The 27,500-nt window shown below is 40.8% G+C and overlaps 2 protein-coding genes and 1 long non-coding RNA gene across 3 annotated transcripts in view; 2 read left to right on the top strand and 1 right to left on the bottom strand.

Moving 5' to 3' along the window:
* The first annotated feature begins 2,947 nt into the window (after positions 1-2,947).
* On the top strand, positions 2,948-15,213 carry LOC134188022 (MAM and LDL-receptor class A domain-containing protein 1-like). Its single transcript, XM_062656204.1, has 7 exons — positions 2,948-3,268; positions 6,760-6,891; positions 6,959-7,108; positions 7,817-8,082; positions 8,285-8,372; positions 8,923-9,012; positions 15,035-15,213. The coding sequence occupies exons 1-7, from the start codon at positions 3,013-3,015 to the stop codon at positions 15,037-15,039; spliced, it is 987 nt and encodes a 328-aa protein (XP_062512188.1). The 5' UTR covers positions 2,948-3,012; the 3' UTR covers positions 15,040-15,213.
* On the bottom strand, positions 14,090-14,815 carry LOC134188023 (uncharacterized). Its single transcript, XR_009971233.1, has 3 exons — positions 14,702-14,815; positions 14,501-14,635; positions 14,090-14,438 (listed from the first exon to the last, which is right to left on the bottom strand). It is a non-coding gene; the product is annotated as an uncharacterized LOC134188023 (long non-coding RNA).
* A 3,990-nt stretch (positions 15,214-19,203) lies between the features above and the next one.
* The window catches only part of LOC134187615 (scavenger receptor cysteine-rich domain-containing group B protein-like), a 9,597-nt gene continuing 1,300 nt past the window's right edge, over positions 19,204-27,500 (top strand). The window contains exons 1-15 of the mRNA XM_062655766.1: positions 19,204-19,225; positions 19,748-19,826; positions 19,890-20,135; positions 20,401-20,589; positions 20,645-20,892; positions 21,404-21,493; positions 21,867-21,945; positions 22,009-22,244; positions 22,645-22,720; positions 22,776-23,023; positions 24,652-24,741; positions 25,115-25,193; positions 25,257-25,492; positions 25,894-25,969; positions 26,026-26,273. Of these exons, the coding sequence (XP_062511750.1) occupies positions 19,204-19,225; positions 19,748-19,826; positions 19,890-20,135; positions 20,401-20,589; positions 20,645-20,892; positions 21,404-21,493; positions 21,867-21,945; positions 22,009-22,244; positions 22,645-22,720; positions 22,776-23,023; positions 24,652-24,741; positions 25,115-25,193; positions 25,257-25,492; positions 25,894-25,969; positions 26,026-26,273 (2,242 nt within the window). The remainder of the gene's footprint in view (positions 19,226-19,747; positions 19,827-19,889; positions 20,136-20,400; positions 20,590-20,644; positions 20,893-21,403; positions 21,494-21,866; positions 21,946-22,008; positions 22,245-22,644; positions 22,721-22,775; positions 23,024-24,651; positions 24,742-25,114; positions 25,194-25,256; positions 25,493-25,893; positions 25,970-26,025; positions 26,274-27,500) is intronic.

Genomic DNA, 27,500 nt, shown 5'->3' on the forward strand with positions numbered 1-27,500 from the left:
TGCTTTTTGCTGCGAAGGGAGAGTGCGCAGCGAAGAGTTGCTTGATTTCGCAGTACAATGTGCTGTCGGTGTATCAGACAACAGCCATAAGACTGTCAGCATAATAGCAACAGTAAAAGAAAGCATGGCAGACTGATGAGTCGACCAAGAAGACAAAGAAACTAGAACAGCTCCCTTATGTCTTTCTTGTTATAGCTATAGAGTTTTATACGAATATCGAAGATCTTATATATCGTGTGTGTCTGCGTGCGTAAGTGTGTGTGTATGTGTGTGTGTGTGTGTGTGTGTGTGTGTGTGTGTGTGTGTGTGTGTGTGTGTGTGTGTGTGTGTGTGTGTGTGTGTGTGTGTGTGTGTGTGTGTGTGTGTGTGTGTGTGTGTGTGTGTGTGTGTGTGTGTGTGTGTGTGTGTGTGTGTGTGTGTGTGTGTGTGTGTGTGTGTGTGTGTGTGTGTGTGTGTGTGTGTGTGTGTGAGTATATAATGGCAAACTTTGGATTCCAGATTTAGTGCGGTTTTTTGACCTTTCAATTTTTGAAACTTGGCATGCTTTAAGTTCAAAGATCAAACTATTTTTTGAAGTTAAAAAAGAATTTCCAAAAAATTGACCGTTACAGCCCTATAGGTACCGTGTATGTCCCAGTAAGTCACCTTGACTAATTGACGCATTCCGCGCTAGCTTGACATATGAATCTCAGAATCTTAACCTTGCATGAGGGAATGACTGCTACTTATCGATCTCTTCAGTCGCTGTCCCCTTCTAGTGAACTACACGATCTGCTGGGTACTAGCCTCGCCCCAGACGCAGAGTGGATTGCAGCCCCGGATGCGCTTCCATCACCACTACGTCTGGTATTGTACCGCCCTTGCGGTCAACGTTAATCACGTCCCTAGGGACATGATTAGTGTCATTACAAGTGTACTTTGTCGGCGTAGTAGAAGCATTGCCCTAGAAGCATAAGACGCATTGCAGCTTCAACTGAAAACCTGTGTACGCGTTCAAAGGCGTATGATGCACTGCAAGTGCCATTTCTGGTCTGCCATTTCCCTTCTACGCTCTCTAACGTAGCTGCAATCTCTTACTAACGCTTTACAGTGGCCTAAAATCGCAATATCGACAAGTACAAAGGCTAGAACAACGTCAAAGTCCAATCGAAAGCTCAGTGTCTAGCTAATAGCATTGGGAAGACACGAGCTGTGGAATTTGATTTACGTCCTTACCCCCGCCCAGTAAGGCGGTGCCATACCTGACGTAAAATGATGGCGGCGCATACAGGGCTGCAATCCACACTGCGTCTGGGGCGAGGCTAGCTGAGTACAGTCTACAGAATGCGCATGCGAACGTATGACGTGTTAGCTTCATAGCTGTCGAGTGATATAATTGCTAGCCATCACAAGGTGGCACGCGTGCTACACGTGTTGACGTCAATCGTTTCCGTTGCCATTATCTGCCAGATTTGGACTTCCAGATTTGAACTTCCGCGTACGGGCAGCGCCCTAGTCCGCTCCTCGCGCGCGCGTTAACAAGGGCTGTGCAAGAGACTATACCGTGACTCGATCCAGACTTTCTTTTATCTAGTACTAGACAATCACAGCAAGCACCGACAAACCAGCAGAATTTTTGTGAAAGAATCACACACAGTGAGCAGCATGCGGCATCACAACGCAGCGTGGCAAGGATGGTGCGTCATCGTGACGACACTCATCACTTTCAGCACGATTTCAGGTTCGTTCACATGCCCATTCATTACTCTAGTGTACAGAGCGTGTAATGTGTTATACTACCACCACTGCACAACATTCACTCTCACACTTCCGGTTCTCTACAGAATCTGTCAATACGACGTGCGACTTCGAGTCTGGATTTTGTGGCTGGAAAAACTTGCCCCGCTATGACTTGAAATGGACACTGAGGAGCGGCTCAACGCCGTCTTTTGGCACGGGCCCTAGTACGGATCACACAAAAGGAACATCCTTAGGTGCTATTTTGGTTCTGTTAGCAGTTATCACTTCCTGTACTTGCCTTGCTTCTTCGTGTACGGAGGACGAATTATAGTTTACTTTTGGTTGTCTGGTTGAGTTCTTGAGTGATTACTTATGACTTATCTGGCTTGTTCTCTGTCTGTCCTAGTGTCTTATCTGTTCTTTGTTTTTCTTTCTGTTTATCATTCTATTTATCTGTGTTTGTTTGTGTTTGTTTGTCTGTTTGTTTGTCTGTTTGTTTGTGTTTGTCTGGTTATGTAGGTGTCTGTGTGTTCTATGTTTGTCTGTACTTTGTCAGTCTGTTTTCATTTTGTTTATCTGTGTTTGTTTATTTGTTTGTTTATTTATTTAGGTATCTGTGTGCTATGTGTTTGTTTTTTCTTTGTCGGTCTGTCTATCATTTGGATATCTGTTATTGTTAGTTTGTTTGTCTATTTGTTCATTTGTTTGATTGTTTGTTTATTTGTTTGATTGTTTGTTAATTTGGTTGATTGTTTGTTTATCCTGGTATCTGTGTTCAATGTTTGTCTATTTTTCATCTGTCTGTCTATAGTCTTGTCTTTGTGCCTCATTTTGCTTAGTTGTGTTTGTCTGTCTGTTTGTTTGTTTGTTTGTCTGTTTGTTTGTATGTTTGTTTGTTGGTTGGTTTTGTCTGGGTGCCTGTCTGTTCAATGTTTGTCTGTTTTTTCATCTGTCTGTCGATCGCCTTGTCTTTCTATCTATAGTTTTGTTTATTTGTGTTTATGGTTTTTTGTTTGTCTTCTGTTTGTTTCTGTATTAGTCTGTTTGTCTGTTTGTTTGTTTATCTAGGTTTCTTTGTGTTCAACCTTTGTCTATTATTTCTTTCATTGTCTGTCTGTCTATCATATTGTATGTCCGTTTGTTTATTTGTCTATTTGTCTTTTTGTATTTTATTAAGTTTTAGTTATAGAATACATGCTTGTTATGCTAGGTCATTACGTGTACATTGAGACGTCAGGAGCAAGCAATGCACAAGCTGTACTTGCAAGTTCTGCTGTTACCAACTCAAATCAAATGACCTGTAAATTGTCAATGGCTTATCACATGTACGGCTCACAAATTGGTACATTGGAAGTGATTGCTCACACTACGTACGGAAACTCTCTCTTATGGAGACGTTTTGGCAACCAGGGGAATTTTTGGTTAACCACTACTGTTGACTTTGGAAGCATAAATGGCTTGTTTGAAATTTATATGAGGGCTTCACATTCATCTGGCTTTAGAGGAGACATTGCTTTGGATGATCTTTCACTGACTAATTGTTCTCCAGGTATGTTTGCTATTGCTAGTGATCAGAACTGAAAGTGCTAATTGCTTAATCAATGACATCATTGCAGTAGAGAATGCAGATATTGATACACTTGTACTATATCCGTCCAAATACAAATCCCACCAAAATTAAGCTGTGGAGCTTTAGTTCAAACCACTTTACAACTTAGTCTGAATGTTGTTCTTAATAAAAGACTCAGACTGAATACAAGACTCACTCAGCCTTTAGCTGCATGCATACAGGTGGTATTTGTTTCAACCTGCAGAGCCACCTACTCGACCATTCGTTTGAAATTATCGTATATTCGTTCAAGTCTGTAGGAGTCACTACCAACGTTGATGACACGGACTGGCAGGATGCATAGCCTTGTGAAGCAAGTCAAAGTCAAACATTATCTCTACGTCAGCAATGACAAGTCACAATAAGTGGAAGCAACTGAGCCGATGCCGGAAGGTGGCACAGAGCAGGAAGAAGATGATCTAGCACTTTCAGAAGAATCAGATTTTGAAGGCTTTACTTGACTACTTGCTGCAACGTTTATGTAGCTGAACACCACGTGAAGAGATACGAGTAGTGTACATAATTGAGAAGTGAAGCAACTTGCAACTCTCTAGCATGCAGTCAATATCTTTGTACCATATAAGCCCCTGTCTAAATACATCCCCCAAGTCTTATATTACTACACAAAAAGGCTTATTGAATTCTATCATTTAATTCAACCCCAGGACTTGTATTTGGACAGATACTGTATCCTAATTAGTACAATGAGCTAATGTATTTACATGTGAAATCCTGAAATACAGTAATTATTTATTAGTAATTAATAATAACAGTTACAGTCGCGTGTCACTTACCCAATGATAAATTATCCCGACAGGTCACGCTTGCCACATGGGTGATGATATGACAGATAATGAATACATCTTGCATATTATATAATTTCACAATCAATCATGAAAAGGATATTTTTTGTCTTTTGATCAATAAGACTTTTGCTTTGTTAAATTTACATGTTGTGTTTGTCTAGTTTGTGTGTGTGTGTTGTGTATTGTGTGTGTGTGTGTGTGTGTGTGTGTTTGTGTTTGTGTTTGTGTTTGTGTTTGTGTTTGTGTTTGTTCAGTATACCTGATGTGGAAAAAATGCCCTGTAATATAACAGTAGTTGAGTTTGTAACAGCTTCATTTATCCAACATATTTACTATCCAACAGGGTCCAGGCCCAAGGTGTGGGATAAGTGACACGCGATTGTAATAACACTTACTGAGAGATGGAGCGCTTTAATACAGACATTTAAAGGGATGGTTGAACATATTGAATTTGTGCAGACGACAGACATGTTTTTCTACTTCAAGTTGTTACAGCTGTTGTTATTGCTCATTTGTAGGTTCACCTCTTCCTCCACCAACTTCATTCTCGCCTCAACCATTTCCTGGTGAGTTACAACTGTATGCTCCACTTCTCTTAGTACTTACTCACTGTTCTAATTCTTACAGACACGACATGCTCGTTTGAAAACAATCTTTGCATGTGGTTTAATGATGTCTCTAATGACGTTGATTGGATTATGAATCAAGGAAGTACTTCTTTATATCAAACTGGGCCTACTAATGATCACACATACCAAAATAGCAGTGGTAAGGAAGTAAACAATTGATAACACACAAAGTTCATTTAAGCATTTTATATTTATGTATTTATTTTGTCAACTTTTGTGTGTTTGTTTGGTTTCTTGACTGCCTTTTTGTGACTCAGTTATTTCTATTTTCTATTATTTAAATTCCAACTTGTGTGAGTGTAGGTGTGGTATGGTGTGTGTGTGTGTGTGTGTGTGTGTGTGTGTGTGTGTGTGTGTTTGTGTGTGTGTGTGTGTGTGTGTGTGTGTGTGTGTGTGTGTGTGTATGTGTGTGTGAGAGAGAGTGTGTGTGTGTATGTGTGTGTGTGTGTGTGTGTGTGTGTGTGTGTGTGTGTGTGAGAGAGAGAGAGAGAGTGTGTGTACGTGCACGTGTGCACAGATAGACATACTCATGCATGAGTGCTAAATGACATTATACATTTATGTGTATTGTTTGTTTGTTGGACCTTATCTTCTTGTGTACGTTTGCTGTCTTGTTGGTTATTTTGGTCAATCTACTGTTTGCCAGCTGTGGATTTGTCTATTGGTCTGTTTGTTTGTGTATGTGTCTTTTGATTGCTCCACCAATTCTGTAGCATTCCTTACTATTTAATGTTGTTTTTTACGCTTTTTGTGTCTTCCTTCTTTCCTTTTTGTGCTTACAGTTAGCTCTATTTACAGGTAAGTACATCTACTTTGAAGCCACAGGTGCAGGCTATTCTAGTCATGCCGCTCTTGTCAGTCCCGAGTATCTCAAGAGTGGCAGTGCATGTCGCATGCAGTTTGCATATCATTTCTATGGCAGTAACATTGGAGACATGGACGTCTACTTTGTGACTAATGGAGATGGAAAAATTCATAATTTGTGGTCTACAACTGGAAATCAAGGAAACGTTTGGCATATGCGTACAGTGTTTATTGGACCACAGACGGACTTCAACATTTATTTTAATGCCACTCATTATTTTGGTAACCAGGGTGATATGGCACTGGACGATATCTCATTTCTTGACTGTGATTCGAGTAAGTCTGTTATTAGTATTAATAAGCTTTGGGGAGTTGATAATCTGACATGCAGTGTGTATGAGTATGGGAACAGTTAGGCAGATGGTGTTGTGAATGTGCGTGTGTGTGTGTGGGTAGGTGAGTGAGTGGTGTAGGTGAGTGAGTGGGGCAGGTGAGTGAGTGTGGCAGCTGGATAAGATGCATATATAGACAAATGGCAAATAGGGTAGGGAGGTTGTGGAAGTTGTGTGGGCAACTTGAATGACAGGAAACGCATTGAGTAGCAGGCTGCCTGGTATGCAATATAGTGCCAACGTTCATTTAATAAGATTATCTTGATGGATGTGGCGTCTTGTGATGTTGACGCTGATGTTGACGCTGGGTTTGGATTTATTTTTATTTTAACACCATCGTCAGCATCAACATCACCAGCATTAGCATCAGCGTCAACATCAACATCAGCGCCAACATTAGCATCGCCATCAACATCAGCACCAGCATTAATATCAACACCAGCATCAACATTAGCGCCAACATCAACATCAGCATCAACATCAACACCAGCATTGATAACAACAGCCCCAACATCAACGTCAGCATCAGCATCAACATCAACACCATGATCAGCATCAGCGCCAACATCAATGTCAGCATCAGCACCAGCATTAACATCAGCGTCAGAATCAATATCAGCGTCATATTTTAAACCAGGGTTAATTAACGGGAGGCTGACAAGTACACGTGTAGTTACAGTAGGCAGGTAATTGGGACCCACACATTAGACAAACACACTCATACAGATAGAGAGTAGTGAGACAAACACACTAGTAGTTTTTGTATAGGAGTGTATAATATTTTTTTGATTTTTCTCTAGATGTTACACAAAGACCATGCACCAAAAATGAGTTCACTTGTTTACAGAGCAAGCTGTGTGTGGAAACAGATTCACTGTGTGACTTACACAATGATTGCTATGACAACAGCGATGAAGCACATTCTTCTTGCTGTAAGTCAAATGCCACCTGTCGTCATGTTTTTGATTATATCTTATATCTTGATTATTACTTTGCTAGATTCGGCATTTCAATGTGATTTTGAGCAAAGTATGTGTGGCTTTACCAATGATGAGAATAACGACGACTTTGACTGGACGTTGGCTCGAGGCTCAACATCCAGTTCCCAAACAGGACCAGAAACTGATCATACGACAGGGGACTCAAATGGTTAGATCACGAGATTTTTGCTATTAAACATGTTGTCTACGTCAGTGCTTTGTAAGCACCAAGCCTGTTGCAACAACTCCAATTACTGGTTTCTCTTTGTATGCTACTTTACCATGTATTTGATTCCTGTGTTCATCGTTGGACGTACAAGAGTTGGGCAGTAAAGTTGTGTAATGATTTCAGGGTGTTCCCCAATATATTTGCAAGGCATATCTGTGACCACGCCTCACTCTAAGTTTTGTATAGCTACTGTGTGCTCCACACACAAAAGCTTTGATGCTGATTTGTTTACTGACATGCTTCACTTCACAAACTGTGGTCACCGAATGCTTGTGGTTAGAGTAAGAATACCAACAGATAGTGATGTCAGTAGTGGACGGTGCATGACAACCATTGATGCTGTTTGAGTACTTGTAAGTCTTTGCTTTGTTAATTGATATTATCTTCAAACCCAAGCATCCCAGATTTAAGTTGTTTGCCTCCAAACAACTCTCCTATTTTTTGAACTACAAGATGTCCGTTATTTTCATATCTCATCACTGCCTACTCAGTAAAGCAGGACGTACATGTGCCAAGCTGAAGCCAAGGCAGTAGGCATTGTCATGCTTTTTGTATGCTATTGACAACCCTGTAATATTGAGGATGGGATTTGGGATTTGCAGGAAGGATGGACAGTGAGAGTAAGCAGTGGCACTGTTTAATTTTTAGGTCGTTATATCTACATTGAGGCTTCATTCCCTCGTGCTACTGGTGACACCGCTATTCTGTGGAGTCCGCTTTTCAATTCTTCAACAGCAGCAAACTGTTCTGTCAGGTTCTTTGCTTTTATGTACGGTCAAGATATGGGGAGTCTAGTTGTGTCTCAAGTTATTGGAACATCGTGGACTCAACTCATGAATATTAGTGGAGAACAGGGACAAGACTGGAAGAAATTTAGTTTAGACGTTCCTTTGTCAGGAGGGAAGAAATTTAAGGTGATTATTTACATACAGTTAGACAGTGTGTGTGTGTGTGTGTGTGTGTGTGTGTGTGTGTGTGTGTGTGTGTGTGTGTGTTGTGTGAGCGCACGCTCATGCGTGCGTGCGTGCGTGACTGTGCGTGTGTGCATGTGCTACGTACGTTTTGTACCTACACGACTCATCTCGTGTGATTCATGCTGCTATTGTAATGTTTCAGCTTGCCTTTGAGGGAGTTCGCGGAATTGACTATGCTGGTGATATTGCACTAGACGACTTGACGTTCAGCACATCTTGTCCAAAGCCAGGCAAGAAACCTTTTTTGAGTCTCTACGAGCTGATTATGAGACTGAGAAGTGTTTGTTGCAATATGATGTTTACTACATGATAAGGCATTTAATACGTAATAAGATATTTAATACATGATAGGATATTTAATACAGTATAAGACATTTAATACATTATAAGATATTTAATACAAGATAAGATATTTAATGCATGGTAAGATATTTAATACATTATAAGATACACACACACACACACACACACACACACACACACACACACACACACACACACACACGCACACACGAACACACACACACACACACACACACACACACACACAAACAAACACACACACACACACACACACACACACACACACACACACACACAAACGCACGCACGCACGCTCGCACTCGCGCGCACACACGCACACGAACACTTATAAACTATAAATATGGACTTGGAACGCATGCGTTAAACACATATGCGGAAAAGCCCACTTTCTATTCTAATATCTACTGATATGTGCATGCGTTCTGCAATTTGTGTTTGTCAATTCTTCTATTTCAGAACTTCGCACTGAGTATCCAACTACTGACGCAATGACAACATCTACTCCAACCGCAGCCAAGAGATTCTTTGACCCTTGTTTTACATCAGGTGCTGTTCTATTGTTCGTCTATCTATTTGTCGGTGTATATAATGCATACACGGTTGTAAAAGATTTGGCTGTTTGTGCGCAAATAACGCAAACAAAAGGCGAATCTATTAATTCTCTGAGAGAAACAGATCTGATGACTCGACAGCTAAGTGTCTAACAGTCTCGAAATTACTGCAATATAGATAGGTAGATCTGAACGGAATATAGTGACTCAACTACTAACTACTAACACGAATTGTCTTAAATAGGTGATGTGCACGTGCATGCAAATCACATGTATTTGTCAAAACTGTCAATCTGTAGTGTGCACGTGCAGGCTAAATTTAGAACAACAGTTCTTGACTTCTGGCACATTAGCAGTTTTTGACTTGTGGCGCAAAAGTCATGACACTCTGGGCCGGCATTTGGTAGTATGGTCGTGTTTCACGGGTAGTTGCAATGGATATAGGAGGTTGATAGGTCGAGAGATGATCTTATGAGATGGAAGGCGTACTTTAGCAGAACGAACACTACTATCTCCTCCCACAATAGTCTCTTCAATTCTTCCCATCATCCACGTACCACGCGGAGTTTCTTGTTCTTTAATAAGAACCACCTCGCCTTCTTGAGGCACTGAGTCAATTGCAGACCTTGCACCTTTGTGTCTTAATGGCAATGTTTCCCTTAAACTCAGTAAATACTCCTTATGCCAATGATCCCAAAAGATGTCGAGTCGCTTCTGGTTTTGTCTCCATTTCCTTTCCAACGCATAGGAAGTGTCCCTATTAGGCTGGTATTCCTCATCATTCACATCTTCAATGGTAGGTCCAGGTACTCCGAGATGTGCGTGATGAGATAAGAAGTGAGCAAAAGTTAATGGAAATCCTGATTCAAAGTCTTCAAATACATATGTCAGAGGTCTTGTGTTTATGATAGCTTCGATTTCTGTAAAAAGAGTTGCCAATTCGTCCCAATCAAGTAGTTTTCTCCCTATCGACTTTCTAAGTGCTCGTTTCACTAGTCCAACTAAACGTTCATAGAATCCACCTTGCCAAGGAGCAGCTTCCGTAATAAAATTCCAGGTGATATTTTCAGATGAGCAATAGTAAAGTACTTCATCACTGTCAACCACCTGTTGCCACTGACATCCAAAACCTTTTCAGTTAGTTGAAACTGAGAGGCGTTGTCAGATATAATATGACGTGGTTTGCCTCTCCTGGCAACAAATCGTCGAAAGCAACAAAGAAATTGGCTTGCTGTTAGATTTCTAATCCATTCGAGATGGATTGCGCGAATTGCAAGACAAGTGAATAGACACACCCAGAATTTCACACGATTCCGTCCTTCCTTTACCAAAATGGGTCCTAGATAATCCAATCCAATACTCTGAAAAGGTTCAGACTTGGATACTCGATCTCGCGGCAAGGAAGGCATCGGAGGCAAAGCGTATGGTGGACCCTCATATCGTCGGCATATTGTACATCGTGACACTACTCTTTTTGTTTCTCTTTTACCTTGGGGAATCCAGGACTCTTGTCTGACTTGTGCTAATGTATGAGAAACTCCACTGTAAAGCATCCGTTCATGAGCGTCCTTGATTACCAAATGTGTAAAATATTCCGAACGAGGAATTGGTTTAGGATATTTTACGTTAAAGGAAAGATTTGCATTTGAATACCGTCCATGACATCTCAGCAGACCCCATTCGTCTAGCTGGAGTCCAAGTTGTCGTTGTAAGTTGTTTCTTTTCCCCTTTCTCATATCATTCAACACACTGAGATATTGTCTATTCTGAACTGCATATTCCCAGAGAATACGCGCCATACAAACGCTGTGAACTTGGTCGGTAGCGTAACTTGAATGTCCTCTGAACACTTGTTTGATCAGTACATATCTTGAAGACATAGTTTCTTGTGTCTCCTTTCTCAAAACGCTCCAAATTCTCTTCTGTATAAATCTTACACAGTAGCTTGTCACACGAATTAATTTCTGGAGAGAAGAAAAACACTTCTCATCAATTCGGAAGGGTGAATTGTCACATTCATTCGATTCTAAGTCAGCTTTACACTTCTTTGTAAAGTTGGTAGCAACGTAAATTTTGTTGGGCTTATTTGTCTCTGACTCAAGGTAGTCCAAAGTCTGAATACTTACTTCTGGAACATTGTAGTTTGGCCACGAATTAACAGAAAGTGTCAGCAATTCTCGTCCGTGCCACCATAATCGAATTTTCTCCAACTCTGAAGCAGACATACCTCTTGTCGCAAAATCTGCTGGATTTTGATTTGATGGAACATAGCGGAAAACAGCATTGCTTTGTCGTATCTCCTTGATTCTGTTGTCAACAAAGGTTGATTACGGCTTGGGTGTTTTCAACCAGTGTAGGACGCACTGAGAATCAGTAAATACTATTAGTTTAGAGTTCTGAAGCTTCAGCTGATCTTTAACAAAGTTTCCAGCTCTGACTCCAATCACTGTTGATAGTAACTCAAGTCGTGATAACGTAAGTTTCTTTCCTTTCTTTTGATGTTCTTCGTTTGCAACAGCTGATTGAATCGGAGTCAAACGCATTTTTGAAAACACAAGATTCAATTCGATACTCTCTCCATTCTTGACAAGGAGATAAACGGCTGCAGCATAAGATTTCAGAGAGGCATAATTAAATACCACTACCTGACGATGAGAATCTTTTCCAATCGTTCCAGATAATCTTGGAATTTTTAAGGTGGAAAGAGATTGAAATTTGTTGCAAATTTGACTCCACTCGTTACAATGACGAGGTGAAAGTTTCTCATCCCAGGACACATTGGCTTTCCATAGTTTCTGCATGAAAACCTTTCCATAGAAGGTCATAGGTGCAATTAGTCCTAAAGGATCGTAGATTCGTGCAATGTCCTGGAGAATTTCTCGTTTGGTATTGTGTTGGTCTGACGGTAACATTCGAGATTCGAGTTTAGTCACTTCATCATTCAAGGTATTCCATGTTATTCCTAAAACCTTGACTGCGCTTCCTTTTACTTTCAGATCATCAGGTATAAGTGACAAAAATTCGAGTGAATTAGATGTCCATTGTTGTAAGTTCATAGTGGCTTCCTTGAATATTTGCCTTGCTCTTTCAAACAGTTGATAAGCATTAGGAGGAGAATCTGCTCCAACTAAAATGTTGTCAACATACATGTTCTCAGCAATAGATTAGCTATTGAACTTCCTTCCCTTTGAAGATGAAATTTCAGAGTTTCCTCTAAAAGAAAGGGACTGCAAATCAACCCAGATGTTACTCTGCAGAACCGGTATGTTGCAAGGTTTCCTTCTATCTTGTCAGGTTTCATGACGTCTTTAAACCAAAGAAACCTTGTAACGTCTCTTTCCTTTGACTGTATTTCAATTTGAAGAAAAGCCTTTTCAATGTCAGCTAGAACAGGTATCTTGTAAGTTCGAAATCTTAGCAGAAGACCACATAGATTCGGTAGAAGAATGGGTCCTCTGTGTAAATACTCGTTGAGACTCTTGAATTCCTTTCTTGGTTTTGAAGATCCATCATAAACAATTCGTAGTTTGGTTGTTTCCTTCGTTGGAGTTAAGACTGGATGATGTGGCAAATAGTGTTTTACAGAACTTGATTCGGTCTCAGTTACTCTTTCAATTATTCCTTGGTTCAATTGATCTTTTATGACTTGGTCATAGCTTTAGAGAAGAGATCTATCATTTTGTAGTCGTTTGGATAATGACTTTATTCTTCCAAAGGCTAGAGAAAAGTTATCAGGAAGGTAGCATTTGTGTCTTGATTTCCATGGCCACGTTATTTGATATCGTCCATTTTGAAACAAAATGGTTGTATCGGTATCTTCTGAAATGAAACGTACAGACTCTCAACAATGACATCCTTTCTTCCGTATTTGTCTCGAAGTGTGCGAAGTGCTATGTCATAGTTCTCTTCCGTGACAGCTATTCCTGAAATAGCAGCTGCTGCTTGCCCTCTAAAGATTCCTTTCAAATAAGTAAATTAGTGACAGATGGAGCTCTTGCGTGTTAACCGATGACTGAAACATGTCCCAGAATTCCTGCCAATGGAGAACATCTCCATCAAATGTCGGTAGTTGGAGTTTCGGTAAAGGCCATGGGTCATTGCTTCAATGGCTTCTCTGATCGCTTGAATTTCTTCAGCTTGCACAACATTTAGATCTTTCTCGCCTAGTGTAGGTGCCGGTGTAGTAGGAAATTCGTCCCGGCAGGAAATCTGTCTTGGCCGAGACGGATTTCCTAGGAAATTGGTCTCGGAGCTAGGAAATCCGTCACGCCCTGCATGTTCTAGGAAATCGGTATCGGGCGGGACAGATTTCCTAGGAAATCGGTCTCGGAGCTAGGAAACGCAGCTCACTCTGAATGTTCTAGGAAAACCCAGAACGGCCGGTGTTTCGGTATTGAAAATGCCTCCATGCAGCAGGGAATTTACTAATGGGCCTAAATCATGATATATTTAACCACGTTTCTAGGGAACATAACACAGCATTCCAGGTTTCTCATTTGTACTGCAGCCTCCCACTATACGTATGTATACGTACAGCACAGTTTAAACAAAGTTCTAGGCTCATCATACACACAATGCAAACAGTAATGCACGTTGAACGCAAACACGAACTATATACATGTGTATAGTGTCAGCTAGTGTATGCATGCAGAATTTTTACTTGCAGTTACCACAGGTCCATTTTTTGCTCCTAGTAGGCAATATCGGTCTAGCACATTTCAAATGACACCAATCATCGCATTTCTGGCACTTCACTGTAGCAGCAAATGTCTCGGGCATCAAGCACCAACGACAAAGCTCAATCATGACACCGCGAAGTCTCTTGGGACGATGAGCCGTGGTCTTTGTCATCTGCGGAAAAGGCATCATTTCTTTCTGCTGAAAGCATTTGAGAAGGTGCCGTCTCATCAGTGCCTGGTCGAATTGCAGAGTCGATAAATTGTCTCCAAAAGCAAGATGCACAGCAAATGCAATGGCAAACAGTCCGCAATCCGAACCTCCCCTCTGCTGTTGGACATAGGGCTTTTGAACAAACAAGTTGATGGGATCATTTCCATCATCATCGTCTTTGCTATCATCTTCTACCGCCAGCCTATAAATCAAGGCTAACTGGTGACTGAGAGAAGTACTAAGTTGAAAACCGGCCTCTTTGCTGTCATAAACTGATATATGTTGGCCACAGCAACTAGAAGTTACCCAATGGCTTCGCTCAGGGACGTGATGTATCTGGATGCCCTCATGCTGGACTGGGATAAAACCATTCGTCTGTGCAAGTAACGGTGACTGTAGGCCATCAATGTGTGGAAACTGTTTCTTTAGTATGTTGTGAGCAAGAGAAATATGCTCATCCGTAAGCTCGCGGCCTTGCATGAGAATTTCTCTCATTCGCCTTGAAATAGTGAAACTGTTCTTCTTAGATTCCTAATCAATTCATGGAATACGTAAGTTAAACCTTTCAGAGGGTTTCCCAAAGAGATACTTACTATAGTACGTCTTCGTTTTGTTTGGGGTTGAGTTTGGCCCCTATAATCAAGCTTGCGCTTACGTTTTCCATCTTCTTCTCTGCTATTCTCCTCCTCATTCGCTGTCTGACTGCATTCTTTGTCATCTTCATTTGTCTGTATAAGGCAAATCAAATCATAGAGAAGGATTACAGAATAGAAGATATTTTTCAATGAGCTAACCGCAAGCTGGAAACGTACTCTTTTCTTAGGTTCCAACCGTAATTTACGTCTGTCACATTTGATACTTCTGCTTCCAACAGTGCCCTTGTCAGTTTCATCTGAGATTTCCCTGGAAGAAGCTCCCTTGTCAGTTTCATCTGAGATTTCCCTGGATGAAGCTGATGGTTGAGTTGTAGATGGTAATGAACGGGCCTCTATTTCTGTCCTGTTATCCATCACCAATAACCCCTGCAAGGCACAGAAGGTGGAAAATATCCAAACACAGCTATAGTGCTCTATTAGGCATATGAAGTTGGTGTAAAATGGTATATTAACGACATTCATTATTTTTAGATTAATTGACTGTCACTGTAGAAGACCTCTACCTGTCCTTCATTTTGATGTGTCCTTGAAGGTTGCGCATCAGGTTGGAATGCAACTGAAGCATCCACACGTACACATGCAGACGCAGGGGATAGAAGAGGTAAGTCATCCGCGTGCCATTCAATGGCTTCTGCAGCATTTTCATCTTCATTGATCTAATAAACAGAACTTACGCCATGTGTATGCGAAACAATCATGTTCAAATCGCTGCATACGGTATCTTTGCACTCGTCTGAAGTGCCACTACCACATGGCTCGTAGCTCTGCGGTGGATAATACGGTTTGAGACGACTTGCATGAAAGATTTGCTTCAGAACAGCACCATTTCCATTTTTCAGCTTGAAACAGCCTTTCGGAAGACGTTCTGACACCCAGTATGGACCAGTCCACTTCACGTCCAGCTTTCCACCCTTACGGCTGTCATGTTTACTATTTTTTAAAAGAACTTGGTCATTGAGATCGAGAGATAAAGAATATGTATTATGGCGCTTGTCATAGTAAGCTTTCTGGCGTTCCTGGGCTTTGACAATATTTCGTTTTGCAGCTGCTGTATACTGGTGTTTCAGATTGACTAGCAGTTCTACATCATGTTGCATCTCTTCATCAGTCAGGCAATGCATCGTGGTTTCCGCAGTTGAATCTGAGACGTGGTGTGCATGCAGTTGCACATCTAGAGGCATACGAGGATCTCGATTATTAAAAAGAAAGAATGGTGTGAATTTGGTCGAAGCATGAACAGCAGTGCGATAGGAAAATAGAATAGCCTCAATTGTTGAATCCCAGTCTTCATCTGTGCAGTTTGTCATCTTGCAGATTCCATTTTTCAGTGTCTGATTGAAACGCTCAGTCAGTCCGTTTGTTTGAGGGTGGTAGGCAGACGTAATTCTGTGTTTGACTCCTGTCTTTGTCAAAAGTTCATTGCAGATAGCATTGCAAAACTCGCGACCTTGATCGGATATCAACACCTCTGGAAATCCATGTCGTAGAAAGAGTGAGTTAAGGAAGTCAGCAACGTGAATTGCTTCTTTCGATGGAATTGCTTTGGCTTCAGGCCATTTGCTGAAGTAATCGACAGCCACAACAATATACTGATTGCCACTACTAGTGACTTGCAATGGTCCAACCAAGTCAACGCCAATTTGCGACCAGACCTTAGATGGTACAGGTAATGGATGTAACGGTTCTGATGGATGATCAAACTTTCTTTTCACTCTCTGACATATATCACAATGTTGAACCTGAGAAATGAAATGTGCAGAGACAGTATTTTGAAGCACCTTCTGAAAAAATTATGCATGCTTGTTCTCACTAGTTGTTTCACATCAGCTACTATTCCTAGCCAGTAGTACTTCTTTGTCACTCGATCTAGCGTTTTGTCCCTGCCAAGATGATGACCTCCAGTGACATGACATCCTTGGAGAATCTGGATATACAGAGAAGACATAATGTAAACATTTTATTAAGTCAACATGACGAAATATTGTCATCTGCCCTTGCAGTTTACTAGCAGGGGCGTACCAAAACTGCCAAAGGGTGAGGGCGACCAATTTTGAAATTACTGACTTACACCAACAGACGATTTCCGCAACTTCCAGTTTAGGTATAGACAATTAAATATATTATTTACTTTTATTTATTTGGAGTATATAGAGTCTTTATTACAGGCCAATATTAAAATATACGATAATGTGGATCATATTATAGTTTTTCATGACCAGTTTGTGGCAAAGTCAAAACATAACTTTGGGGACGTACAGTTAGGTCAATTAGATTAATTGGTGGGGACACTGTTTTTCATTAGCTGGATGGTAGCGCACGCTAGTCATGCTTTGTCACGTGCCGCGGTCACCTCCTTTAGCGCGCGTTAGGCCCGAACAATTTAAAAATGATTGCTACACCCCAGTTTAGGGCATGCATGGCTAACTAGAGGTGAAACCCGTAACTCCGAGAAATTAGAGAGTTCACCTGTCTTTTTGTCGTATCGTCTCTGATAACTTGTCTGCGTGTCGATTGTTTCTTGTCTTGGAAGTAGAGAATCCCTTCCTCTAGCTGGAACAGTTTGGATTTCTTACGGACACCACTCTTCTCGCTTTCCGAGAGACCTAGATCACCAACATCGTTAGGAGGATCGGCAATCGCACGGACGTAGAGACGGTGTGACAGCTATTCTTCGTCAGCCTACCTGTTGGATATGAACCGTTTTCAAGGTAGAAAACGACCCGCTCGTACATTTGCTCTTCCATGGCGCTTCCCGTCATTCAGAATATCAAACAATTGCACATGCGTGTGGGTGAGACACACAATGACATATTTCCTGCGTGGTGACAGATTTCCTAGCGCCTCGGCCGAGACAGATATCCTAAGGAAATGTGTCTCGGCCAAGACTAATTTCCCAGCGTAGTGACAGATTTCCTAGCAAATCTGACTAGCCGAGACAGATATCCTAAGGAAATGTGTCTCGGCCGAGACAGATTTCCCCGAGACGGATTTCCTACTACACCGGCTCCAGCTCCACCTTTGCTATATGTTGTTTCTTCAAGCTATCGAGTCGAGAAAGTTGGGTTTCAATCTTGGCTTCCGTATCATGACAATCAAGTAAAACAGCAATGAAGCCAGTTTCGCCTTCAACCACAGAAGCGTATATCTGTTCTTCTGCAGTCCGGTCATCGCCCTGTAGATCCTTCATAATATTAGCCCAATCATTATTACATCTCTCCAATAATCTGCATCCTTTCTGAATTCGACTCGAAAGGTCTACCAATCGTGAAACTCTTACGTCAATATCTTTGACATCCTCTTCGTCCTCAACGTTTCTCTCAAAGATCGTATTTGCCTCATCGAAATATCGCAGAAGTCTTGCCTTTGTCGACCCGATCAGCTGTCGTAATGGTCCAGACATTTCCTGAAACTCTGTTCGCAGCGCCAATCTTTTTGTCCGCAAATAACGCAAACAAAAGGTGAATCTATTAATTCTCTGAGAGAAACAGAACTGAAGACTCGACAGCTAAGTGTCTAACAGTCTCGAAATTACTGCAATATAGATAGGTAGACCTGAACGGAATCTAATGACTCAACTACTACCTACTAACACAAATTGTCTTAAATAGGTGATGTGCACGTGCATGCAAATCACATGTACTTGTCAAAACTGTCAATCTGTAGTGTACACGTGCAAGCTAAATTTAGAACAACAGTTCTTGACTTGTGGCACATTAGCAGTTTTTGACTTGTGGCGCAAAAGTCATGACACTGTTTTCGTTTATGTTTTTGAAATATTTAATTTTGATTTGACCGATTGAGTGTAGCCTCGTCCCCAGACTCACCCAGCAGTGTCCGGTTCCCGTATGACACTTTCAGCCTCCCGTGGGTCTGGACTCACCGCGCCTACTTTCACACACTTACATCTCTAAGTGTCACCCCACGTCATAGTCTTGTCACCCCACGTGACTGCATAGTACTGACGTCACAAACTCAATTAGCTTATATCTATCTAATGTGTGACCCAGCAGATTGTGTGTCACGTTCAAGCTTCCGAACATCGTATGGTGACTTTCCACGGTGGGTAATTCACCACGTTCACGCTATCCAAATCTCAAGACGACTTCAGCATGTGGAAAGGTGAGTGTATTCCTAGCTAGGTTATTGTCCTACTCGCGTAGAATGGCAAGCCTGCCAAGTCTAGTTACAGCGATCCGGACTGCGCGTGTAGTTCACTCGTTGTTTCGTCGCACATCCTCTATCGACACGGCCCTTGCTAGTGCACAGACTCTAATGGCCAGTAGGGCGCGCAATGGCAACAAGAGACACATTGACATGGAATTGCAGTCCGCTCTCCGTGTTTTCAATTATGATGACTTTTGGGAGAGTAAACTTGAAGTCTCCAGGGCCATTCTAGGAGGAAAAGACATCTTTGTCCGGACAAGCAACGAGTGAACTACACGTAGAGTCCAGATCGCTGTAACTAGACTTGGCAGGCTCGCCAGTCTACGCGAGTAGGACAATAACTTAGCTAGGAATGCACTCACCTTTCCACATGCTGAAGTCGTCTTGATTTGGATGGCGTGAACGTGGTGAATCACTCACCGTGGAGAGTCACCGTGACTGTTTGAAAGCGTGGGCGTGATACACAATCTGCTGGTATGGGTCACACATTACAAAGATGTAAGCTAATTGAGTTTGTGACGTAGGTAATATGTAGTCACGTAGGTAATATGTAGTTACGTAGGTAATATGTAGTCACGTGGGTGCCAAGACTATGACGTGGGGTGACACTTCGTGAAGTAAGTGTGTGAAAGTAGGCGCGGTGAGTCCATACTCACGGAGGCTGAAAGTGTTATACAGGAACCGGATACTGCCAGGCTGACGTGGGTCTGGGGACGAGACTAATTGAGTGTACAATAGCTGATCAAATGTAGCTGCTCATGAACAATGAGCAATGTAGCAATGTGTGACGTACAGTTAAGGTTGAACTTGACGTTTTGGTAAGAGTAGTTCGTAAAGTGAAAGTGATTGTCAAAATAACTACACGTAGTATGTTTCTAATATTTTGTATGAATGCATAGCACATATTTAAAGGCAGCATTTCGACACTGAGCAAGTCAATGAGCTTTTGTGATTAATTAATCAATTATTAAGTGAATAAACACGTCAAAATTACTAAATGTTTTATTATATTGTGTACAGCTTCGTCTATTGCTGACGGAAGTGTGAGGCTTGCTGATGGGGACACTCCAAATGAAGGTCGAGTGGAAATATATCACAAGTATAGGAAGTCACTTTTTCTTGAAACTGCAATGGCTAAACATAAAATATTTGGTTAATACAGTGGGCGATGGGGAACAGTATGCGATGACGTCTGGACTTCAACTAACGGAGGAGTGGTTTGTAAGCAACTAGGATACCGATACTACCACAGTAGACTATCTAATAGGCCAGGTAATGGGAGTATATGGATGGACAATGTCAGATGCAGTGCAAGTGACTTAAGATTACAGCATTGCTCATTTCGTGGTTGGGGAAGTCACAATTGTGTTCATAGAGAGGATGTAGGCGTAATATGTGGTGAGTGTAAGCAACTAAGCCATTATTTATAAATCTAAGTTTACAAAATGAAAATTAATTATGAAATTTAACAACCAAATTTACTTTGTGAGTGTTTATTGCATTTAAATTGCTATATTTAATTAACCTGTATTTTATTTAAATATTTGCATTCTGTTCGCTTGGTATCCGAAAATTCATACTAGAGACCTGCAGAACACATGGCTTCTGTTGAGGCATGTCCTATGTGGCCACTTTGTTACGCAGGAAAATTGCATTGTTACTATTGTAGTTTGAATTACAAAATGTCCAATTTGGTTTTTATTTTGTTACATAATAAGATTATTTGCTTATGAGTGTAAAATTGCGTTAGATAAAATAACCAAGGAACTTACAAAAATTTGTGCAGGAAATGCACTCGAAGGTGACGTTCGACTTGTTAATGGATATACTGCAAATGCAGGAAGGGTTGAAATTTATCACAAGTGAGTGATGATTACGATCATTTGTAACTCAAGCGCAATTTCTATTTCTAAACAGTGGGGAGTGGGGTGGCGTGTGCGCTGACGGTTGGGATTTGAATGATGCGAATGTGGTGTGTAAACAACTCGGTTACTCACACGCTCATAGTGCCACTACTGGCTCAAATTTTGGGCAAGGCTGCGGAAGAATATGGATGAGCAATATCAATTGCCATTCTTGGTTGTATTCACGACTAGTCGACTGCCCTTTCTCAGGCTGGGGCGAACGCAGCTGTGATCATTCTGGATATGCGGGTGTGATCTGCGGTAAGACAATCACTGTAGCAGGGGAAAATGCTGTCTATTGTCAATAGCTTCTTTTGTAAAATAATTTACTTTTTAAGATCAGTATTTACAAATTGCAACAGCTGTGTGTGAAAGAGTTATTAATAGACAATTAACTGATGACGTCACGTCCAACTTGCTAACTGTAGAATGTTAATAATTTATTAGTAGGATAGGATCTCATTTGCTGTCGACGTGTTTAACGATAATGGTGGTTATAAGAGTTTGTGTGAACGATTATATGTATGTTCGTCGTCAATTCTTACACACACACACACACACACACACACACACACACACACACACACACACACACACACACACACACACACACACACGCACACACATGCACATACATTATAAATTTAAATTTGGGGTTACTTGTGCACAGGTATAAATGCATGTGCCAAAACCCCACTCTCTATACTATCATCTACTGATATGTGCATGCGTTCTGCAGTTTGGTCAATGTTTGTCAATTCTTCTTTTTCAGAACATCCAACTGAGTATCCAACTACTGACGCAATGACAACATCTACTCCAACCGCAGCCAAGAGATTTGCTGACCCCTGTTTTCTACCAGGTGCTGTTCTATTGTTCGTCTATCTATTCGTCGCTGTATGAAACGCACACACGGTTGTTAAAGATTCTCTGTTTTCGATATTTTTCGTTTGAGTTTTTGAATTATTTCAATTTGATTTGACCGATTGAATGAGCAGTGACTAATCATATCTGCGTACAGTAAAGGTTGAACTTGACGCTTTGATGCGAATTAGATCATAAAGTGAATGTCAAAATAACTAGTATGCTTCTAATATTTGGTAAGAATGCATAGCATATGTCTAAAAGCAACAATTTGACACTGAACAACTCAATGTTGCTTTTGTGATTAATTAATCAAGTATAAGTGATTGAACACGGCAAAATTACTAAATGTTTTATTATATTGTGTACAGCTTCGTTCATTGCTGACGGAAGTGTGAGGCTTGTTGATGGGAACACTCCAAATGAAGGTCGAGTGGAAATATATCACAAGTATAGGAAGTCACTTTTTCTTGAAACTGCAATGGCTAAACATAAAATATTTGGTTAATACAGTGGGCGATGGGGAACAGTATGCGATGACGTCTGGACTTCAACTAACGGAGGAGTGGTTTGTAAGCAGCTAGGATACCCATACTACCACAGTAGACTATATAATAGGCCAGGTAGTGGGATCATATGGATGGACGATGTCAGATGCAGTGCAAGCGACTTAAGATTACAGCATTGCTCATCTCGTGGTTGGGGAAGTCACAATTGCGGTCATAGAGAGGATGTAGGCGTAATCTGTGGTGAGTGAAATCAATTGATAGCCATTATTTATAAATTTAATTTTACATAATTAATTAATAGAAATTAATTATGAAAATTTACAATAAAATTTAATATTGTGTGTGCTTATTGGATTTGAATTGCTTTATTTAATGAACCTGTATTTTATTTATATATTTACATTCGGTTAGCTTGGTATCCGAGATTCACAGCGAAGCACGGACCTGCAGAACACAAAGCTTGTGTTGAGGCATGTCTTATATGGCCACTTTGGTACGTAGGAAAATTGTATGTAAACATTGTCTTTGAATTGCTAAATGTCCAATATGGTTTGTATTTTGTTACATAATAAGATTATTTGCTCATGAGTGTAAAATTGCGTTAGATAAATTAATTAAGGAATGTACAAAAATTGTGCAGGAACTGTAAACGACGGTGACGTTCGACTTGTTAATGGATATAGTGCGAATGCAGGAAGGGTTGAAATTTATCACAAGTGAGTGATGATTACGACCATTTGTAACTCAATCGTAATTTCTATTTCTATACAGTGGGGAGTGGGGAGGCCTGTGCGCTGACGGTTGGGATTTGAATGAGGCGAATGTGGTGTGTAAACAACTCGGTTACTCACACGCTCGTAGTGCCACTACTGGCTCATATTTCGGGCAAGGCTGCGGAAGAATATGGATGAGCAATATTAATTGCCATTTTTGGTTGTATTCACGACTAGTCGACTGCCCTTTCTCAGGCTGGGGCGTACGCAGCTGTAATCATTCTGGATATGCGGGTGTGATCTGCGGTAAGACAATCACTGTAGCAGAAGAAAATGCTGTCTATTGTCAATAGCTTCTTTTGTATAATAATTTGCTTTTTAAGATCAGTATTTACAAGTTGCAACAGATGTGTGTGAAAAAATTATTAATAGACAATTAACTGATGACGTCACGTTCAACTTGCTAACTGTAGAATGTTAACAATTTATTAGTAGGATAGGAACTCATTTACTGTCGACGTGTTTAACAATAATGGTGGTTATAGAGGTTGTGTGAACGATTGTATGTTCGTCGTCAATTCTTACACACACACACACACACACACACACACACACACACACACACACACACACACACACACACACACACACACACACTGGTTTGAACGTTTGACTCTCGCTAGTCAGTCGCCATCGACCTCTAATCGTGACGTACGTCACTCACAATGCAACCGGTCTAAGAAAAGGATGTTGCTGCGTCATGGTACGCGTTGGTACACACCCGTTTTGCTAACCGTCCCTATCCAGGCATCTTGAAGACAAGCCAATAATTACACACCTGTATACTGGCAATTCGATAGTGTTAGTAAACTTTTTTGTTTTTCTTTCGCTGAATCAAACAGATTGGTAGTCAGCAATTTGATAGTGTTAAGGTGAAGTTCAAACTTTATTATTTATTTATTTATTTATCCACGAGAATCTTTTGTTATACACCAACTCCTGTTTTTTCGTTCTGAAAGAAACTCGTCGCTCGGAAGCTCATGAAATGACAGTATGAGTTAGAATTTCGTTATAAGCTTGAAGGCCATTGCCTCTAGCTATAGACACAAAGCAAACGGTCTTCATAGATTCAAGAATTTAATAACTTAATTAAGTTAGGAGTAAAAGTTATGATTTGTGTTGACGGTCTAGCTGTTCATCTTACAAGCAAGGCTAGCAATAGTTATTTGACTGTATTTATCTATATTTAATTAACCCTTTCGGGTCCGCCCAGTAAGATAACGAGGTCACCTGATTATTTTGATGTTACGGTATGAAACTATCTGCTATCACAATTTGTCACTATGGCTGCCACGAACTGCAGCAGATGCTGGCTAGAAAGAAAAAGAAAACAGACATGACGATTGACGCGATCGAGTAACACGCAGGTGTGATTAGTGCCTTGTTTCATTCATTGGTTGTTGAATCCCTCGGCTTGTGGTCACACAGCTTGAACATTTTGAAGGACATGGCCAGAAGAGTAGCTTTGAAGAGCAATATTAGCATGGTTACTTAGTTTCCAATTTTCATGAACAACGCTGTTTGTGCAGCTCTACACTACTTTTCCATACTCTCTATTTCGATCCTTGTTAGACTGTTGTATGCTAGTAACACACGCACACACACACACACACACACACACACACACACACACACACAAACAAACAAACACGCACACACACACTCACGCACACACGCACACACACACGCACACTCACACACGCACACACACACACACACACACACACACACATACATTATAAATTTGAATTTGGGGTTACTTCCTCACAGGTATAAATGCATGTGCGCCAAAACCCCACTTTCTATACTATCATCTACTGATATGTGCATGCGTTTTGCAGTTTGGACAATGTTTGTCAATTCTTCTTTTTCAGAACATCCAACTGAGTATCCAACTACTGACACAATGACAACATCTACTCCAACCGCAGCCAAGAGATTCGCTGACCCCTGTTTTCTACCAGGTGCTGTTCTATTGTTCGTCTATCTATTTGTCGCTGTATAAAACGCACACACGGTTGTTAAAGATTCTCTGTTTTCGATATTTTTCGTTTGAGTTTTTGAATTATTTCAATTTGATTTGACCGATTGAATGAGCAGTGACTAATCATATCTGCGTACAGTAAAGGTTGAACTTGACGTTTTGATGCGAATTAGTTCATAAAGTGAATGTCAAAATAACTAGTATGTTTCTAATATTTGGTATGAATGCATAGCATATGTCTAAAAGCAACAATTTGACACTGAACAACTCAATGTTGCTTTTGTGATTAATTAATCAAGTATAAGTGATTGAACACGGCAAAATTACTAAATGTTTTATTATATTGTGTACAGCTTCGTTCATTGCAGACGGAAGTGTGAGGCTTGTTGATGGGAACACTCCAAATGAAGGTCGAGTGGAAATATATCACAAGTATAGGAAGTCACTTTTTCTTGAAACTGCAATGGCTAAACATAAAATATTTGGTTAATACAGTGGGCGATGGGGAACAGTATGCGATGACGTCTGGACTTCAACTAACGGACGAGTGGTTTGTAAGCAGCTAGGATACCCATACTACCGCAGTAGACTATATAATAGGCCAGGTAGTGGGATCATATGGATGGACGATGTCAGATGCAGTGCAAGCGACTTAAGATTACAGCATTGCTCATTTCGTGGTTGGGGAAGACACAATTGCGGTCATAGAGAGGATGTAGGCGTAATCTGTGGTGAGTGAAATCAATTGATAGCCATTATTTATAAATTTAATTTTACATAATTAATTAATAGAAATTAATTATGAAAATTTACAATAAAATTTAATATTGTGTATGCTTATTGGATTTGAATTGCTTTATTTAATGAACCTGTATTTTATTTATATATTTACATTCGGTTAGCTTGGTATCCGAAATTTATAGCGAAGCACGGACCTGCAGAACACAAAGCTTGTGTTGAGGCATGTCTTATGTGGCCACTTTGGTAGTTAGGAAAATTGTATGTAAGCATTGTCTTTGAATTGCTAAATGTCCAATATGGTTTGTATTTTGTTACATAATATGATTATTTGCTCATGAGTGTAAAATTGCGTTAGATAAATTAATTAAGGAATGTACAAAATTTTGTGCAGCAACTGCAAGCGACGGTGACGTTCGACTTGTTAATGGATATACTACAAATGCAGGAAGGATTGAAATTTACCACAAGTGAGTGATGATTACGACCATTTTGCAACTCAAGCGCAATTTCTTTTTCTATACAGTGGGGAGTGGGGAGGCGTGTGCGCTGACGGTTGGGATTTGATTGATGCGAATGTGGTTTGTAGACAACTCGGTTACTCACACGCTCGTAGTGCCACTACTGGCTCATATTTCGGGCAAGGCTGCGGAAGAATATGGATAAGCGATATTAATTGCAATGTTTGGGGGTATTCACGATTAGCTGACTGCTATTTCTCAGGCTGGGGCGTACGCAGCTGTGATCATTCTGGCTATGCAGGTGTGATCTGCGGTAAGACAATAATTATTACTATAGCATAGGAAATTGCTGTCTATTGTGATAATGTCTATAGCTTCTTTCTTATAATAATTCACTTTTTAAGATCAGCATTTATAATTGCAGCAAGGGCTTGTGAAAGAAATATTTAGCTACGAGCGTAAAAGAAGGACACCACAATTAGCGGTGGACTGCTTCGCGAGAGGCTCACTCTAAACGGGTTGAATTGACTTCTGGTCTGCATGTCGGTATGTTGCTAGGTACCTATCCACCTACCTACCTATGCTTGTTTGTAATCGTGTGTCACGCTCAGGTAGTTTGTCGAGGCAATCAGCAATCGTTTTGGGACGCGAAACGTAGGTGACCTAGCCATAGCATATCGGCGTGAATCACTCTCGGGAATTTGTTGAGCCAATCAGCAGTCATTTGGGACACCAACAATGGGTGACGTAACAATCTCGTGCATTATTACAGAAAAGGCGAAATGTCATATTCATAGTAAAAACGTTAAACAGTCGTCAAACTGAGAAAAGTTTAGGCTAGAGTTGTACGCGTCGATTACTGTTTACAGACGAATAGCAAAACAAACGAATTCATTGTTCTTCAAGAAGACAAGCGAATGTCCCATGGGAGCATGCACGTGTACTGTACCGTTGCGCACGACCAACATGTCATCCGCGATCTTCAAGAGAGCAGTAAGTTTTAGATGTAAGCTGTATGAACTATCGACGTTGTCTTGCAAGAACGATTCTTAGGAAACGCTAACGCTGCATTCTTCTGGATCCGATCACTACATGTCGCTTCACAGTATTTCTAGGAGACGTACGAGATCAATCTCTATCTATATAGCTACGACGAATTATCATCGGAACAAAAGATGCTAGCAACGTACGGCTCAACGAAAGCATGACAATCTCGTCCACATCGGTAGTTAACTGCAAGTGATGCAAGATCGAGCGACAGAATCGAGAAATAACGTGGATAACAATCCCGCTTCGTGCCAGAATATATTTACAGGTGTAAGTAGGACTGATGATGGACAATCGACGACCTCTTGCAAGAAATGAGTTGTAGGACTTCTGGATCCGTTCGCTACACATACATGTCACTTCACAGTATTTCCCGTTCACGTTCCTCGATTTCTAGCTACGACGAATAAATTTCAACGGAACGAAAGATAATAGCAATAGCAACTGCTCAAAGAAAGTGACAGCAACGGCTCAACCAAAGCATGGTAATCGT

Source organism: Corticium candelabrum, chromosome 12, assembly GCF_963422355.1.
Source record: "Corticium candelabrum chromosome 12, ooCorCand1.1, whole genome shotgun sequence".
Classification (NCBI taxonomy): Eukaryota; Metazoa; Porifera; class Homoscleromorpha; order Homosclerophorida; family Plakinidae; genus Corticium; species Corticium candelabrum.

Bases quoted from the DNA above. Each gene is read 5' to 3' on its own strand.
- LOC134188022 (XM_062656204.1), top strand. From the start codon at position 3,013: ATGACCTGTAAATTGTCAATGGCTTATCACATGTACGGCTCACAAATT. The intron at 7,109-7,816 runs GTTAGATCACGA...TTTAATTTTTAG, and splicing joins TACGACAGGGGACTCAAATG to GTCGTTATATCTACATTGAG. The intron at 8,083-8,284 runs GTGATTATTTAC...GTAATGTTTCAG, and splicing joins CAGGAGGGAAGAAATTTAAG to CTTGCCTTTGAGGGAGTTCG.